Raw genomic sequence first — 17,849 nt, 5'->3', positions numbered from 1 at the left:
AAAGTAAAGATCGAGCAATTAATTCAATATTTCAGGTCAAGCTTTACTTGGATAGCCTGACTTTTTACTTACCAATTTTATTCCAATGAGTATATGAAGATTTAGCTTGAGGTATGTCTGTCTATATTTGGTTAGAAGAGGCTTTGGAAATGCTAATCATGTCTTCTAAGGGTCCTTTATATCTAATAAATGTCTCTTGGTAGCACATATTATGGAATCTGATAACAAGACTGTTTGAAGATACCTATTTCAGTCAATTCATCACCTGTGGGTGATCACTTTGTAAGTTATATAAATGTCTAATCAGGGGATTGTACACCTGAAACAAATATAATATTGTAATTGAAAAAGAAAAAGAAAAAAAGAAATAAATGACAAATTCAGTAAAAAAATCATCACCTGCCCCTGGATTACTGGACAAAGACAGACACTGAATGCACTGAATGTGTGCCATGCAGCCAAGCAATCTTTAAAATAACAAAATCTTATTTTTATTTTTTTTTACAGAAATTCAGGTATTCCAACAAATTTCTTTACATTTCCTGGACCTTAAAAAATTACACACAACTTTTGGACGCAATACAATGGAACAGAATGAGAAAGGGAGTCACTTTATTTTTTAAAAAAAGATAAAAACATACTTCTTATACGTAACATTTAGTGATTGACACGTGTATGACCTATGTACAAATGGTACATCATCACTGACTGATTTTCAGAGCACTGTGGTATGTATGCTAAATTACACTTAGGTTTTATGGAGAAAAAGTTTAAAAAAACATTTGCATGTGGATAGAAAACACTTTTTCAATTTTGTAAACACCACTATTAGTGATGAGAAACTCCCAATGGAATCTGTAATTTACATGGGTTAGAGAGAGCCAATACCTTTTACTTTATTGCAGATAGAGAGGTACTTCCCTTTAAATAAAAGATGAATTCTTGAAAAGTTGTGTGTAATTAGGTTTATTAAGTAGGGTGTTTTGAATGCATTTGGAGAGCTAATAGTTAAAACAAAAGTAACTCCCAGAATGGCTACTTTACAGATAAAAAGTATTCCCTAAATTTAGTTCTTTAGAAAATCCATATCTTTGTGAATTGGGTTTCACTGATTGGAGCATACTTGTAACATACTCTTAGCCATTTGAAACATAATCTTGTTTATGGTGAAAAGATGGCTACTGCCAGAAATATTTGTCAAAAATACGGGCGTGGCCCTAATAGAGAGAAGAGAAATCAATTGTGATTTGTATCACTTCTTGTATTATCCTCCATCGCTGCTCCAGTGACATATGCCAATTTTATCTTAATTTTGAGTCTAAAGATGAAGGCATGTTTTCTGCTCAGGTACAGAATATGGTTTGGCTTACACTGATTATCCCTGCATGTACATTTTAGCTTGTGATCATTCTCAAGCAATTGACTACTTCATTATTAAATATTTTTCTGTTGTTGCACTTGGCAGGCTACATGGTGAGGGTGCTGGTGGGGGAAACCTGGGAGCGAAAGATTGTTGAAGACAACTGATCAGTTGTAACTACCTTCAGATGCCAACCAACTGAAAAAATTGAGTATTTTTGAAACCAACGTTAGTAAACAAAAAGGCAATTTACTCCTACCCAGTTTCTTTGATCTGTATAAGTATATATTCATTTATTTCTAAGGCTATTAAATTATTATTTATTTATTTAGTACCACTTACTATCATTTAGAAATAGGTTTAATGGAATGATTTGTTTGTTTTTAAAACAAAAATGAGTGTGTCAGTAAGGGAAAGAAAGGAGATGGATTTCTCATGACATGTGTGGGAAAGAAATAGGAAAAAAAAGGAGGAGATATTTCATATGCCTATTTAGAAAGTATGTTAAATTCTTATGGATATACTAGGAAGAATTAGAAAAAGTATTTATCTGATAGCAGCCTCTATATTATATGTGAGCATCGAAGGTGAAAATGAGCTTTCTACATTTTTCAGAGTTCCTTGATGCTGTTACCTGAAAGGTGGGAAATTTACTATGTTTCTTGGGAACCTGTGATGCGGATGTACTTCCTGTAATATACAGCTTGATGGAGTCATAGTATACGTCAGAAACACTTTCTCAGTAATAACTCGTACAGACATTAAACTGAACACAGACTCGGTAAAAACTCTGAAGCATTACATCTCTTAACTGAGTGATTGTTCCTAATTACACAGTGGAATAAATGAACAGCAGAGATGGGGGAGCCAAAGGTCATGGCCCCTATGAAGATATTCAGAGGCATTTTCTAAGATGCTTCTTCAATAAATGATGCTTGATTAGTCTCTTGGCTACTGAGATAGAAATACTTTAGGATTGACTGCCTTTTTAAATATAATGTTAAAAGATTAAAGCTTTTTGTTTTCAGTTTGATTAAAAAAGGACAGTTTACAAACCTCAGTACATATATATTTAACATGTTAATTCTAGCATGTTTATATTCCTCTTTCTTGAAATATTTCCTGAATATGATTTCTTATGAATGTAATTTCTGGTGAATGTTATCTGATCTTATACAATGATAGTTTCCTATGAGCTGGTGTTTAATCCATAATCACATCTCCTTTTAGAAAATCGCTACCATCTCTGATCTGATTTGACAAAGTGGGTGTTTCACTCTTGTTCATATCCATCTCCATGTCCAATCTCTCCCAAGTGTCTTCTTTCTTGATGTTGATGTACAAAAGCTGTTATTCGATTTGTTTAGCTTGTGCTCATTCTAGAGAATATTGGCTTAGCAGAACTGCAGGTGGGTGGTGGGGAAGAGAAAGAGAAAAGAAAAAGAGCGTCATTTCTGAGCAAGATTTTTGTGCATATTTATCACAGAAAAACCACACTAACAAATGGTTCAAATGCATTTGTCATCAAAGAAGACTGAAGAGGTTTCTGTTCATTAAACAAACAGTATCATGTTCTAGCAAGCACCTCCCTCTCCCTCCCTAGCCCAGACATGTGTATTCCCTACTTCTGCGTGAAGATTACAGGCTGCTTTGAAGGAGCAAGGAAGAATGTGAAATGATCCCAAGCATCACCGATTTATTTATTTATTTATTTATTTATTTATTTATTGCCTGACATAAAAAAAATGTCTCATTTGAGTGTTTTCCTTTTTCCTCCAAGTTTCATTTATTTATCATACAATCAACATTATAACATTGAGAAAAGAAATGATTATAAAGATAAATAATTCACAATCCAATCACATTGAGATACCAACGATTTTACTTCCATTCCTTATCTAAGTGTGCACTTATTTTATATAGTTGGAATCATGGTATAGATGACACTGTTAACATTATATTTAAAACAATTTTCTACATTTCCACTCTCTGCAGCATCAGCATCAATTTTTAATGGCTGCATAATATTCCATTCCATTCTCATTTCTTTTCATTGCACGATCAATCTTTCATTCTCACTATTTCACCATTGTCAGATATGTAGGTAGTTTCATTTTTGAAAAATTATTGTCAATAATGCATATCTTTGCATATAAAGTTCTATTTTTTGTTCTTTTACATTCTTTCAATTTTTAAATTTTTAATCCTCAGATGAGGGTATATTTTTATTTATTTATTTTTTAAAATATATTTTATTGATTTTTCACAGAGAGGAAGGGAGAAAGACAGAGAGTCAGAAACATCAATGAGAGAGAAACATCGATCAGCTACCTCTTGTACATCTCCCACTGGGGATGTGCCCGCAACCCAGGTACATGCCCTTGACCGGAATCGAACCCGGGACCTTTCAGTCCACAGGCCGACGCTCTGTCCACTGAGCCAAACCGGCTTCGGCATGAGGGTATATTTTTAAATTTTATTTTAGAGAGGGAGGAATGGAGAGAGAGAGAGAGAGATAGATAAATAGATAGAAACATTGATCAGTTGCTTACCATAAGTGCCCTGACTGGGATTGAACCCTCAGCCTGGGTTTGTGCCCTGACCGGAATGGAACCTTTTGGCATTGGGGATGATACTCCAACCAACTGGGACAAAGGGAAATGGGACCTTGGAAACTCAGGGTTTGATTCCAAAGAAATAAAGCTTTCTATAATACCTCATTCTCCCATGTGATTCTCAGAAAATCCCTTTTCTTGTGACATTGCAAGACCACTTCCTATCACATGATCTCACTCATTTATGGAATATAATGAACAACATAAACTGATAAACAAAAACAGATCCAGAGACAGAGAAGCATCGATCAGACCATCAAACCTCAGAGGGAAGGTAGGGGAGGGTGGGGGTAAGGGGGAGTGATCAACCAAAGGACTTACATGCAAGCATATAGGCCTAACCCAGTGGTTCTCAACCTTCCTAATGCCGCGACCCTTTAATACAGTTCCTCATGTTGTGGTGACCCCCAACCATAAAATTATTTTCGTTGCTACTTCATAACTGTAATTTTGCTACTGTTATGAATCGTAACGCAAATATTTGATATGCAGGATGTATTTTCATTGTTACAAATTGAACATAATTAAAGCATAGTGATTAATCACAAAAACAATATGTAATTATATATGTGTTTTCCAATGGTCTTAGGCAACCCCTGTGAAAGGGTCGTTCGACCCCCAAAGGGGTCACGACCCACAGGTTGAGAACCGCTGGCCTAACCAATGGACACAGACAACAGGGGGGTGAGGGCATGAGTGGGGGGGGGTGGGGGGTAATGTGGGGATAAGGACACATATATAATAACTTAATCAATAATAAAAAAAAGGAAGACCACTTCCACCAGCAACAGGTGAGGACAAAGAGGGCTCCCCACTGATAACACTACCAGTCTCAATGCGGTTTCTTCTTTAAATCCCTAGTTGTAGGGCTTCTATTCAGCTAGATTTCAGGTGGTTCTGAGTGATTGTTGTTCTGTAGTTTAGTTGTAATTTTGATGTGGTTGTGGGAGGATGCAAGTACCGAGTTTACCTACACTGCCATCTTGACTGGATATCCTCAACCTTTCCTTCTTCTTCTTTTCTTTTTAATATTTTTATTTATTTCAGACAGGAAGGAAGAGCGAGAGAGAGAAACATCAACAATGAGAGAGAATTATTGATAGGCTGCCTCCTGCACGCTCCTGGGGCATGTGACCTTGACCGGAATTAAACCTGGGACCCTTTAGTCCGAAGGCCAACGCTCTATCCACTGCGCCAAACCAGCTAGGGCAACCCTTCCTTCTTAAAGCTCTCTTCATTATTCAATTGTTAACATTGGGACTATACTGCCCACACATCATGTCAGTCTTGGGCAGGAAGTTGAGGAGTGAATGGAAAAAAAAGAGAGTGAAGTCAGTGAACCAGGCCTGGATTGGGTGAGGTCAGGAGGCTCCAGGGTACAAGATTTAAGGTGCTCACTGTCAGGGTTGTGCAAATGTAGGGTGAGTGCCTTCTTAGAAATATCAGGGGGAACACTTTGTCTCGGTACCTCATTGGCCTCATCCTGGTCCCAGTCCTGCTGGTGCACACAGGCTGCTCATCATAAAGCCTCCTAGGAATGTTTGATTGAGTTTGAGTTACATAGACACTGCTACCACTGTGGTTTTTTTGTTTCCTAGTGCATGACACCACTATGCAATAGGAGTTCCAAGGTATGTGAGAATTCTGCAGACCAAGGCTGGCTAAAAATAACCAGCATATTTGTTCCAGCAGTGATCAGAACACAAACACTCCCCACACAATCTCAGGAAAACACTTTGCTGTGGGGAGTAAAATTAGAATGCCGCTACAATTACTTAAATGGCATGCACAATGAGGAATTCTCCACCTGAAGCAGTGGTTCTCAACCTTCTGGCCCTTTAAATACAGTTCCTCATGTTGTGACCCAACCATAAAATTATTTTCGTTGCTACTTCATAACTGTAATGTTGCTACTGTTATGAATCGTCATGTAAATATCTGATATGCAGGATGGTCTTAGGCGACCCCTGTGAAAGGGTCGTTCTACCGCCAAAGGGGTCGCGACCCACAGGTTGAGAACCGCTGAAGGCTTGGAAAAGACTAGCCCTTCAAGTGAAACCAGTAGGTGAAAGAAGACAAAAGGCAGGGTTTTCCTCTGCAGATGTTGCCATTACTCCTCCAGTCTAATGACTACGAGACACAAAGGCAGTTTGAGAATCTAGTGGGAGCATTAGTGTGGTTACACTGTGATCTTCGCTTTGTAAAACATTCTGCTCCTCTGTGCCCCCCGCCCCCCCCCATACCCCCCGCCCCCAAATTAGCTTAACATTTCCCATGCACCATGGATATTGCATCATTCAGGGGAGGCAATTTAAAAGATGTCATATTCTTCCATGTTTGTACAGAGCAGGACGGGATAAAAAGTCATTTGGTGATGCTTTAGATCTTTGTTCAATCAGGTTTGTCCTTGTAACACGTCATGGGCTCTGACTTGCCTATGTTCCAATTCCATGGGGATCTTTGCAAATCCCTTTGAAGCTGTCATTTGAACCACTGTGCATGAGAGCAGCATTTATAATGGCCACCTTGTCTTGACTATGTAAATGGTTTGTTGTTGAATTTTCTATGTGTTCACAGACTCTGAAAGGTCTCCTGGGTCAGCTTCTGCTGGTTGTTTCTATCTGACCTATTCAGTTAGGGCCTGGAGTCCCCAAGGTCATGATAGCTGGGAGGCAGGTATGGTCTCAGTGGAAAAAGTATTTGGTGGGAATATCAGACTTTTAGCAGAATGGCTTACAAGATCTTTGTTGTGGAAGTAAAATAAATAAGTCAGAGAAAGACAAATACCACATGATTTCACTTATTTGTGTAATCTAAAGAATAATATAAATGAACAAACAAAACAGAAACAGACTCATAGATACAGAGAACAGACTGATAGTTGCCACTGGGGAGAGGGATTGGGAGACTGGGCGAAAACGGTAAAGAAATTGAGAAGTACATATTAGTATGCACAAAATAGCCACGGGTACAGCATAGAAAATATGGTCAATAATATTGTATTAACTATGTATGGTGTCAGGTGGGTACTGGCAATATTGAGGGCAACGCTTTGTGAAGCATATGATTGTCTATGCTGTACACCTGAAACCAATACAAAAAAATACTGAATGTAAACTGTAATTGAAAAAAAAAATTAAAAAATGAGTATAGGAAGAATTCCAGGCCATTTTCCCCCCTCATTGGCTGTATAGGCTTAGTCATTTTATCCTATTCTTTTGTTTCAGACTGCAACCACCTCTCACAGGGCCTTCTGACACCCTTTATCTCTGGGAGATTGAATACAGTGCCTTGGAAATAATATCCCACCATCTACATCCTCAGGTGCTTTAGACATGATGTGTCCTGCAGTGGGCGTGGCAGGTTAAAAATGGCTGCATGATTCTTTTCCATTCTTCCCATTGACAAGTAGGATCTGTGTTCCCTACCTGGGTGCTAAGCGTATAGGCAGTTTATTTTTTATTGTGGTAAAAATCACATACAGTAAGATTTACCATCTTAACCATTTTAAAAAATATACACTTGTATTGATTTCAGAGAGGAAGGGAGATGGAGAGACAGAAACATCAATGATGAGAGAGAGTCATTGATTGGCTGCCTCCTGCATGCCACCATTGGGGATTGAGCCCGCCGCAACCCAGGCATGTGCCCTGAACTGGAATTAAACCGAGACCTCCTGGTTCATAGGTCGATGCTCTTTCTGTTTGATTTGTTGTTTAGGGGGCTCAACCACTGAGCAACGTTGGCTAAGCTGATCTTCACCATTTTTAAGTGTTCAGTTCAGTAGTGGTAAGTATATGTACATTGTTGTGGAACCGATCTCTAGAACTTTTCCATCTTGCAAGTGTGAAACTCTACAGCCACTAAACAACACTCCTCCTTCCCCCCTCCTTCATCCCTTAGTACCCCCCCCCCCCCCGCCCATTTTGCTTTCTCTTTCTATGAATTTGATGACTTTAGATAGCTCCTATATGTGGAATCATACAGTGTCTTTTTGTGACTGGCATATTTCACTTAGCATATAACATACTCAAAGTTCATTCATGTAGCACGTAACAAGATTCTTTTCTTTTCAGACTGAATAATATTCCATTGAATGGCTATAACATTATATTTATCCAGTCATCTATCAATGGACACTTTAGGTTGCTTCTACCTCTTAGCTGTTGTGAGTAGTGCTGTTATGAACATAGGTGTGCAGATATCTCTTTGAGACCCTGCTTTCATTCTTTGGGATAGATATCCAGAAGTGGAATTGCTGGATCATATAGTAGTTTCATTTTTAATTTTTTTGAGGAAAATGTCCATAATGTTTTCTATTGCACCATTTTTATACTAACACTAACAGTGCACAAGGTTCAGATTTCTTCACATCTCTTCACCACTTGTTATTTTCTGTTTTTTTTTCTTCTTCTTATTGCTTATTTGGAATACACACTTCAAATAACTCTCCAGGGTTTTGTAGGCACCAAGGATGACATCCAAGTGCTGGAAATACAATTTCATTTGAGAAAAGCCTTTGGCTGGAAAAAGAAGGTAAGGTGCCAACAGACTTAACGCTGGGGGAAGATTGTTGTTTTATGGATGTGGTCATACATCAGTCAAATCATGAACCCAGTAAGGACATTTCTGGAAAGCTTAGAAATCAGCTGTGGTCCTAGTTCCCCATAAACCTATTTGCTGGGATTTTAAGGTTTCTCTGTGATGATGATAATAGCAACCTAAATGCCTCAATTAAGAAATTGAATAAAGAAATTTCATACAGCCACTTAAAATGAATGTGGATCTGTATAAAATGAGTGGCATCCATGACACAGTAAATGAAAAAAGCAGGTTATTAAATAGCATGTAGAGTGTGATCCCATTATTAAAAATGATATATATTCATATGTACATAGAAAAAACATGGATAGCCCTGATCGGTTTGGCTCAGTGGATACAGCGTCGGCCTGCGGACTGAGGGGTCCCGGGTTCGATTCTAGTCAAGGGCATGTACTTTGGTTGCAGGCACATCCCCAGTGAGAGGTGTGCAGGAGGCAGCTGATCGATGTTTCTCTCTCATCGATGTTTCTAACTCTCTATCCCTCTCTCCCTTCCTTTCTGTAAAAAAATCAATAAAATATATTTTTAAAAAAAGAAAAAACATGGATGGATCTACCTCATAATATGCAATTGAACTCTGAATAACAGATTTAGAATGTCACTTTCTGTATTACTTGATTGATTGATTTTTTTCCCTCTTCTTTCCCAGTGAAATGAGCATGCATTAGTTTAATAATTAGAAGAAATGTGCTATCATCATTTTGAAAAATTAAGTGCCTTGGAAAGAAAATGAAATTAAACATTCTACCATCGTCAACATCTTCATGGATTTGTGTTTGTATTTCTGCGATTGTGATTAGGAGATAGTCTGAAGACTGAGCACACCAAAGGGATATCCCTGTGGGTATTTCTAAGCATACCTTTTGCCACCTGCACAGATACTCAATGCATTCCTTAATACATCACACCATACACTTTAGTTGAACGAATAAACACTGAAAAGTGAGACTGACAAGCAAAATATTGCAAAAGATGAACAGTTTCATAAGGACTAGAAGAAGTCATAACAATGAAAAACAATAACTTCCAATTTCTTCTTCTTAAATTTGGATTAACTTGTGTTCAAGGTGATTCAATGGATCCTAGAATCAAGGCAGAGCAGGGCAGGGGCTAAGTCACTGTGAGCAAAGTCCCAAAAGGTGTTTCCCATCAGCTTGTCTACACCATCTCTCTCCTCTTCACCATTGTTGCCTTTGGTGGCTGTCACAGATAGGAGGGCTGAAAGATGCTTCCCCAGAGCACACACCATTGCTTTTTTTGTCCGTTGCTTGTTCACAGTAATAGGACATTCCTCCACAGATACGGAACAGATGACTGGTTCTTAGACAGGTTTCCCAACCTCCAACTTGGCTTTGATGATTTTAACCATGATACAGGGGAATTGCTCTTGGTCCATACAAGACAATGCCAATTCAGGGACCATTCCAAATTTAGCAATTGGATGTCACTCATACGAGAGGAAAGTTGGGATGCAAGAAGGCAAGGCACCCAGATTAGCAGGAAGGCTGAACAGATTTGTCCTGACAGCTGCAATAGGTGTCTCAGTAGCCATGTGACAAATAGGAATGATGTAGCATTGGACATTAAAAGAAAATCAAACAAACATTCAGTGATCACCTCCTCTGGTCCTCAGCAGGCAGGGCGTGAGGCAAACAGGGGTACTGCTGGTGACCTTCTGGGCACCACAGCCCGTCTGTTCTCATCCCCCTGAGAGGCAGAGAAGCACCAGCAGCAACCCCATAGGCCTTCTTGGGAGCCACATTCAACCTGGATGTCAGGTAAACAAACAGACTAAAGAACAAAACACAAAGGCGGTCCGGTCCTCAACCTAAACCCGGTTGGCTGCTGAAGGTGTTTTGGCAGAGCCTGGCTTCCCTGTTGTTCCTTCTGTAGCCTCTGGCCTGAATTCCTTTCCTTCCTGCTAGCAGCTTATTCCAGCTCTGGCACAAAGGTTTTATCAGGCAAGTGTTTAGATCCCACAGAGGAGGAGGGACTGACTGTTCATTCTAAAGGGACAAACACAGTCAATTTAGGGGCTTAATTTCAGCCCCTACATGTGAATATCAAGCCAGGAGCTATGGAGCAGGGCTTTTGGACAATTTTTTCCTTGAGATCCATAGGGAGCTGAAATGGGGGGAAGAGAGGGATGGAGAACAAATTAAAAAGATGAGCAGGTCTAACGGCCTGGTGACTACTTAGCCCAGTGGTCGACAAACCGTGGCTCGCGAGCCACATGCGGCTCTTTGGCTCCTTGAGTGTGGCTCTTCCACAAAATACCACATGCGGGCGCGCACGGACAGTGCGATTGAAACTTCGTGGCCCATGCACAGAAGTTGGTTTTCGGAAAGGAGATGGACGAAACAAGTATACAAGACGAGTGTGGATGGGAGAGTTGGAAGGGGTGGACCTCAGCGAACGTACCTGAATCAGATTGAGGACGTTTTTAGCAAAGGCCAGCTTAGGAGTACCCTAATTAAGTTAATAACAATGTACCTACCTATATAGTTTAAGCTGAAAAAATTTGGCTCTCCAAAGAAATTGGAGTGCCCCCTGGTGGCTGCTAACCTGGTGCGCTTGAGAAACCACAGGGAGAACAATGGAGGAACTGTCAGCTTCTGATGACAGATACATACTCAAATGATTCTTAAAACACCGCGCCTCTTCCCAGATAAAACACACAAGTCCTTTACTCCCAGTATCTATCTCCAGGGAACGCGAGTTGGAGCTGTGCCCCTCATCTTCTGCCTCAGTGACACATGACACACCGATTTCCCAAGTACAAACCACAGCTTTTAAACCTGTTAGATCACAGCTGCACCCACCTTCCCTCCAATCATTTAGGCTCAGAGAACCAGCTTCATTTTCAGTAATCAGCAAGGAAAAGCTCCCTGATTCTTTACTAGGTCTGCTTCTATTTTTAACGGCCTGTCTGCCGAAGAACTAGCGGGCTAAAAATAGTCTTACTGTAATACAATTCATCATGCACTCAGCTGCCAGGAGGAGGCTCAATCTAAGCTTCATCCAAGATGAAATACCTTTGAGAAAACACAGTATCTAATGTCGCCATGTATTAATATCTTTTTTTTGGAGTCCTGGAAATGAACCCTTTGCTACAGACCTGGGGAATGAGAGAACTTGAGTCAGAAGGTTGCGAAAAGAGATTTCCGGAAAACTATCTTGCCATAGTTTTGGCCATGGTTATAAAAGGCATAAGGAGCTCTTTTTCCTAATTTCAAACTCCTGTGGTCCCTCTTTGCTTTTCAATCTTAATTCTCTGCTTCAACTTGATTTAGGTGAACTGGGTCATCTTGGTAAAATTGGAGTTGCCAGATTTAGCAAGTAAAAATATAGGATGCCTAAAGTTGTGATAAACATTGAATGGTTTATTTGTATAAGTATGTCCCCAATGGTCTGCCTAGGATTTTCCTGGTTTTACCACTGAGAGTTGTGTGTTCAGGAACGCCTTCAGTCCCAGGAAATGAAGGCAATTAGTTACTCTAAACACAACACAAACCATAACCCCATCTTGAAGATTTATGATGCAATAATCTATGGGAGAGAAACATTTAAATAACATAATAGTATTCTTGAGATGTAATTTGATTACTATAAAATAGTGTAAAATTCATGGATTTTTAGCATATTAATAGAGTTGTGCTACCAGAATATTTTCATCACCATAAAAACCCAAACTTCTCTAGTCTCCCCTCCTGGAAATACTAATTTACATTCTGTCTCTCTGGACTTGCCTACTCATGACATTTCATATAAATGAAGCCTTGCAAGATGTGGCCCTTTTTGACTAGCGTCTTTTAGTTGACACAATCTTTTCAAGGTTCATCCATGTTGTAGCATGAATCAGCGCTTCATTCCTTTTTATTGCCGTTGTATGGGTATACCACATTTTAAAAATTCATTCTTTAGCTGATAGTTATTTGAGTTGTTTCCATCCTTTGGCTATTATGGATAATGCTGCTCTAAACATTTTTTTGTGTAAGTTTTTGTGTGGAGATATATTTTCATTTCTCTTGAGTATATACCTAGGAGTAGAATTGCTGGGTTATATGGTAATTCTATCTTTTTGAGAGAGAAATATTGATGTGAGAGAGACACATCAATTGGTTGCCTCCCACATGCATCCCGACTGGGACATAGGGATCTAACCTGCAACCCAGGCAGGTGCCATTGACCGGGACCATGACCCTTTGATGCTCGGACCGATGCCCTACCCACTGAGCAACAGTGGCCAGGGCAAAAATGATTATTTATATTTTTTTGGAGATGACATTTCTGACTTTCAGAAATTAATGTAAATTTAGGAAACAAGATCCCATATGAACTCTGGACAGCTGATCAGCTTTACTTATGGTCTTTGTCTTTAAACTGTGTGACAGACAGTACAGTATTTCAGACACATATGCAAGACTGTTTCCTGAACATTAAAATGTATGAGAGAAGCAGAAATATTTTTTCTAATAAAAAACAACTTTTTTGCCTATTTTTAAAATGGGTCACTTGTCTTTTATTGTTGAGTTTTTTTTTGTTTTTTTGTTTAAATATATTTTATTGATTTTTTACAGAGAGGAAGGGAGAGAGACAGAGAGTTAGGAACATTGATGAGAGAGAAACATCGATCAGCTGCCTCTTGCACATCTCCTACTGGGGATGTGCCCACAACCCAGGTACATGCCCTTGACCGGAATCGAACCTGGGACCTTTCAGTCCGCAGGCCAACGCTCTATCCACTCAGCCAAACTGGTTTCGGCTACTGTTGAGTTTTAAGAGTTCTTTATATATTTTGGAAATAAGTCCCTTATCAGGTATATAATTTGCAAATATTTTTCTCATTCTGTGGATTGTCTAAGAAAGATTTTTTGAATCCAGTGTTCCCCAAATGTTAAAACAAATGATTCCAGGGAGAATGGGAAGGGGAAAGTTTTGTAACTATAGAGTGTGTTCCTCTATCTCTAGCCTTTGATGCCTGTGGGACACACAGTGACGATGGGTAAATATTTGAAATAAAGATTGACCGAAACACCAATCAGAAAGAATGTATGCACCCCTATGTTCACAGCAACACAATTTACAATAGCTAAGATCTGGAAACAGCCCAAGTGCCCACCAGTAGATGAGTGGGTAGAAAAGCTGTGGTACATTTACACCATGGAATACTATGCAGCAATAAAAAAGAAGAATCTCTTACCCTTTGAGACAGCATGGAGGGACCTGGAGAGTATCAAGCTAAGTGAAATAAGTCAGTCAGAGAAAGACAAGTATCACATGATTTCACTCATATGTGGAATTTAATTAACAAAATAAACTGATGAATGGAGTGGATCCAGAGCCATGGAGCCTTGGAATAGACTACAGAATCTCGGAGGGAAGGTGAGGGAGGGAGGGTGAGTGGGTGGGAGGTAACCAACCAAATACCTTGTATGCATATAAGCATAACCCATGGTTGCAGATAGTGGGGAGGTGAGGGCCTGGGGCAGGCTATGGGGGTGGGCTGGAGGGGATCAACGGAGGAAAAAAAGGGGACATATGTAATACTTTCAACATCAAAGATTAGAAGAAAAATATTGAATCAGTAGCTGACTAAACTGGGGATCCTCCTGTCTCTCTTTATTGTGGGTATGGAGTTTGATGTTTTTATTTATCATGTAATTTAAAGAATTCTTAAAGGCTTTTTGAGGTCTGAAAAAAAAATCTCCATCGCTACTTACAGGCAACATTTCCATCACCATTAACCATGCATAAGGCTTTGAAGGTCTAGGTTAAAATGAGCTATATTATCTGGGATCATCTGAGGGCTATTATCAGTCAGTTGATATTTTACCATGAGTCAATTCCCCCAGATGGGTTCTCATGACTTGCCAGGACTCAGGAATAGTCAATTTGGAAGGACTCAGGCCAGGGAATGCAGAGCTGGCTTAGGTCTGGTGGGCTCGAGGGAGGGCGACCCACAGTGTGATGATCTGGGGGTGCATTTGCAGGAGGCACTGACAAGGGAGTCAAAGAAAGGACCATGGAAGAGCATCAGAGACAAATTTTGACTGCACCATTGTGCCTGGGCCTGCCCTGTATATGGGTAATGAGCACTTCACCTTATAAACAGATGAGAATTCATGTAAAATTATCCTCTGCAAGAACCATTAAACTACAAGGTTTTAATGTGGGATTAGGGGCAATGAATGGCCCTGAATTAACATGTTTATACTGTGACTCTGAGAGCCTCTTGAAACCCAACTCATTTGAACTTAAGAAAGAATTACCTTAGTGTAAAACGGCTTCCTTTTAGGCACTAAAATGTTGTCAGCAGAAAGACACTCTTAAGTTGTTTTTTTATTATATATTTTTATTGATTTCGGAGAGGAAGGGAGAGGGAGAGAGAGATAGAAACATCAATGATGAGAGAGAATCATTGATGGGCTGCCTTCTGCACACCTCCTACTGTGGATCGAGCCCACAACCTGGGCATGTGCCCTGACTGGGAATTGACCGTGACCACCTGGTTCATTGGTTGATACTCAACCACTGAGCCATACCAGCTGGGCAGCAGGCAGACACTCTTGAAAAATTTCTCCCATCTCTTTTTATATAAGTCAAATATTAATTAAAGCAAATAAATTAGATTGCAATTATGTGCAATTGTGAATTGCAGTATTAAGAGGAAATGCTCTTCAGTACAGTTAATTGGCATCAATTGTGATTTGTCCAAATTAATTTAGTAATATCCAGAGTGAGGTTAATATTTTGAATATTCTAATAATAAAGAGAATTAGAGCAATGAGATTAGAGCAGCTGCCAGCTACATCTGGATGGCATTTCTATGGGGTCCTATCACTTTTCCTGGCTCACCTCCTGCTCCTCAGCATCAGTGTTCACATTAGTGAGGGAAGACCCTGGGCCAGTTTCCATTGGGAATCTCCAAATTCTGGCTTAACTGCTCACCCATCCTCCTCCCCTCCCATTGTCCCCACAAAAGCACTTAGATTTTACATTCTGAGGACAACCAGGACTAGGCTTGTAAAATGGGTATAACTAAGTGTCTTGCCAGGGGCCTTGCATCCTATTCTGAGATCTGCTCTGTGAAGGCAAACAGTGTGCAAAGGCACTTTGCTGTTAGTATCTGAAATCCCTTTGGAAATATACAGAAAAGTAAGTAAAATGTATGTGTGAGAGTGTATGAGCACATTCATATATTGTTAAAAATCAGGATTTAAAAAATTGACATATGGTTTCATTTTTTTTCCTCAGTAGGATTGTCTGCCACTGTTTTTCTTTTAAAATAATCTTAATAACCACATATTTGACACATTCCTTTGAGGAAGATGAGTTGAAAACCAAAACATGTAACTGACAATTACACACCCACACACTTTATCTTCTTTTGAAAATGTTAAGCAGCCCACTGCTTCAGCCCGTGCCGGCTAACAAAGGGGTCAAAACCCCCTGGTCAACTATTTGGGGCCGATCGGGCTGACGCTCAGTCAAGGGCTGTTATCTGCTCCAGTTCCACATTGAACTGGAGACCTGGGACCTTTCAGGACAGATACATCCACTCTGTCAGCAGAGTGCCTGCCTCTTCCTCACTGAGGTGAGGAAAAGACCTCACAGTTGAGACCCTTTCTTCTCTTTGGAAGGTGTTTGAGGATGCTGTACCTTGTTCACACAGGTAGACTTCGGGTTCTCCAGACACCCAGATCCTACACTGCAGTTTGTTTGGATCTGCCTCGGCTGGGCATCTGGAGGAAGTCAGAGTCCGCGAGAAAACTGCCCAGAGCGTCTTTCCTCAATACATAAGCTGAAAGCTGAAAGCTCCATGGAGTCTGTTTCGTGGACCTGTGACAGCACTGGCAATAACATCAGCGTTACCACGGATCTGCCCTTGCCACGCCTGACACAGGCGCTGTGCCAAGAGCCTCCTATTATTTTCACTGTGAGACAGGTCTCACTATTCTCATTTTTACAAGTGCAAGTGGGCTCGGAGAGCACAGGTAACTTGCTTGTGGTCACAAGGTTGGTAAGTGTCAGAGGTGGGATTTGCACTTGACACCAAGCTCCATGCTCTTAGCTACTGGCCTATGTTGCTTCTTGGTATTCAGTGCTGTCTCCTGCACTGATCTTTTACACAGAGGGGGTTCCACAAACATTTGTTACTAAGTGAAGAAGAAGAAGAATAACAGCTAACAGTTATATGGTGCTAACTTTGTGCCAGGCAGTGATCTAGGTACTTTATGAACATACACATCCAAGAGGTAGGCACTATTATTATCCCCATTTTATGGATGGAGAAGGGGCAGTGTGGAGAGGATGTATAACCTGTCCAAGGCCCTAGAGTTAGCAGCTGGTGGACCTAGGATTTTACCAGAGGCAGTTTGGCAGCTCCAGAGTCTGTGATCATGACCTCTCTTGAATGAACATAAGCACATTCGAAGAGTGATGGTGAGACTTGTTTTTTTAAACTGATTTTAGAGAGAGAGAGGAAGGGAGAGAAACGTCGATGTGAGTGACACATTGATTGGTGCTCCCCTACCATGGATCCTGCAACCCAGGCAGTGCCCTGACCGGGAATCACTGCACGCCCAACCAACTGAGCCACACTGGCCAGTTGTTTTGTTTGTATAGGATTCTGTTGGTGCCAGGGTGGTTATCCTGGGTGAGGAAACTATTCTGGGAAGCTTTCCTGACCCCTGAGGCCTGCTCAACTACTTCCTCTGTGTTCCAGGAGCAACCAGTACTTCACCACTGCTTTTCTTGTCTATCTCTCCTTGGCAAGTAGTAGGTGATTCAATACATGTTAGGTGAATAATTAGCTAAATGACACCCCACCCACCACTTCTTGACTGGGCAAGAAATCAGCTGAGAGGGAAAAAGGGAAGTTGAGAAATGGTTTTGGAGGTGAGAAGGAGAATGATAAAGGTTGGGAAGAAAGATGAAGACGGGACTGTGGGAAAAAGAATCAGGCTAAAACTAAGCATAACCCTAAGTTAAAAAAATGGCGATATTTTTCCCGCCCAAGAAATTCATATGTCTGCATCAGGATGATACCTGCTCAGTAAAATATGAGAGTCTTCCTCTGCAGGGCTGCTTGCCTATCATGAATGACTGATCCCAATTTTATGGAGTTCGGTGCCTGATTCTCCCAGGGATGAAATGGAGTGAGGAACATGGTAGAAGGAGGAGAAAATGGGCTTTTTAATCAGAGAGAAATGGTTTTAAATCCTGACCCAGCCAGTGGCTCACTCTGTGAGTAGTCTGTGCTGTCACCT

General features: G+C 40.4%; 1 protein-coding gene across 3 annotated transcripts in view; it reads right to left on the bottom strand.

Moving 5' to 3' along the window:
• Positions 1–521: 521 nt before the first annotated feature.
• The window catches only part of LHFPL3 (LHFPL tetraspan subfamily member 3), a 479,961-nt gene continuing 462,633 nt past the window's right edge, over positions 522–17,849 (bottom strand). For all 3 annotated transcript variants that reach the window (XM_070425186.1, XM_070425187.1, XM_070425185.1), the window contains one exon: positions 522–2,763. Coding sequence is in view for 1 of the 3 variants with exons in the window: in XM_070425185.1 (XP_070281286.1) it covers positions 2,735–2,763 (29 nt within the window). In the remaining 2 variants the exon portion in view is untranslated. The remainder of the gene's footprint in view (positions 2,764–17,849) is intronic.

This window comes from Myotis yumanensis, unplaced genomic scaffold (assembly GCF_028538775.1).
Source record: "Myotis yumanensis isolate MYYU_CA2020_CCGP unplaced genomic scaffold, mMyoYum1.0.hap1 SCAF_9, whole genome shotgun sequence".
In the NCBI taxonomy this organism is placed as follows: domain Eukaryota; kingdom Metazoa; phylum Chordata; class Mammalia; order Chiroptera; family Vespertilionidae; genus Myotis; species Myotis yumanensis.
Note: the sequence above shows the minus strand (reverse complement) of the source record. Positions and strands in the feature narration are given on the sequence as shown.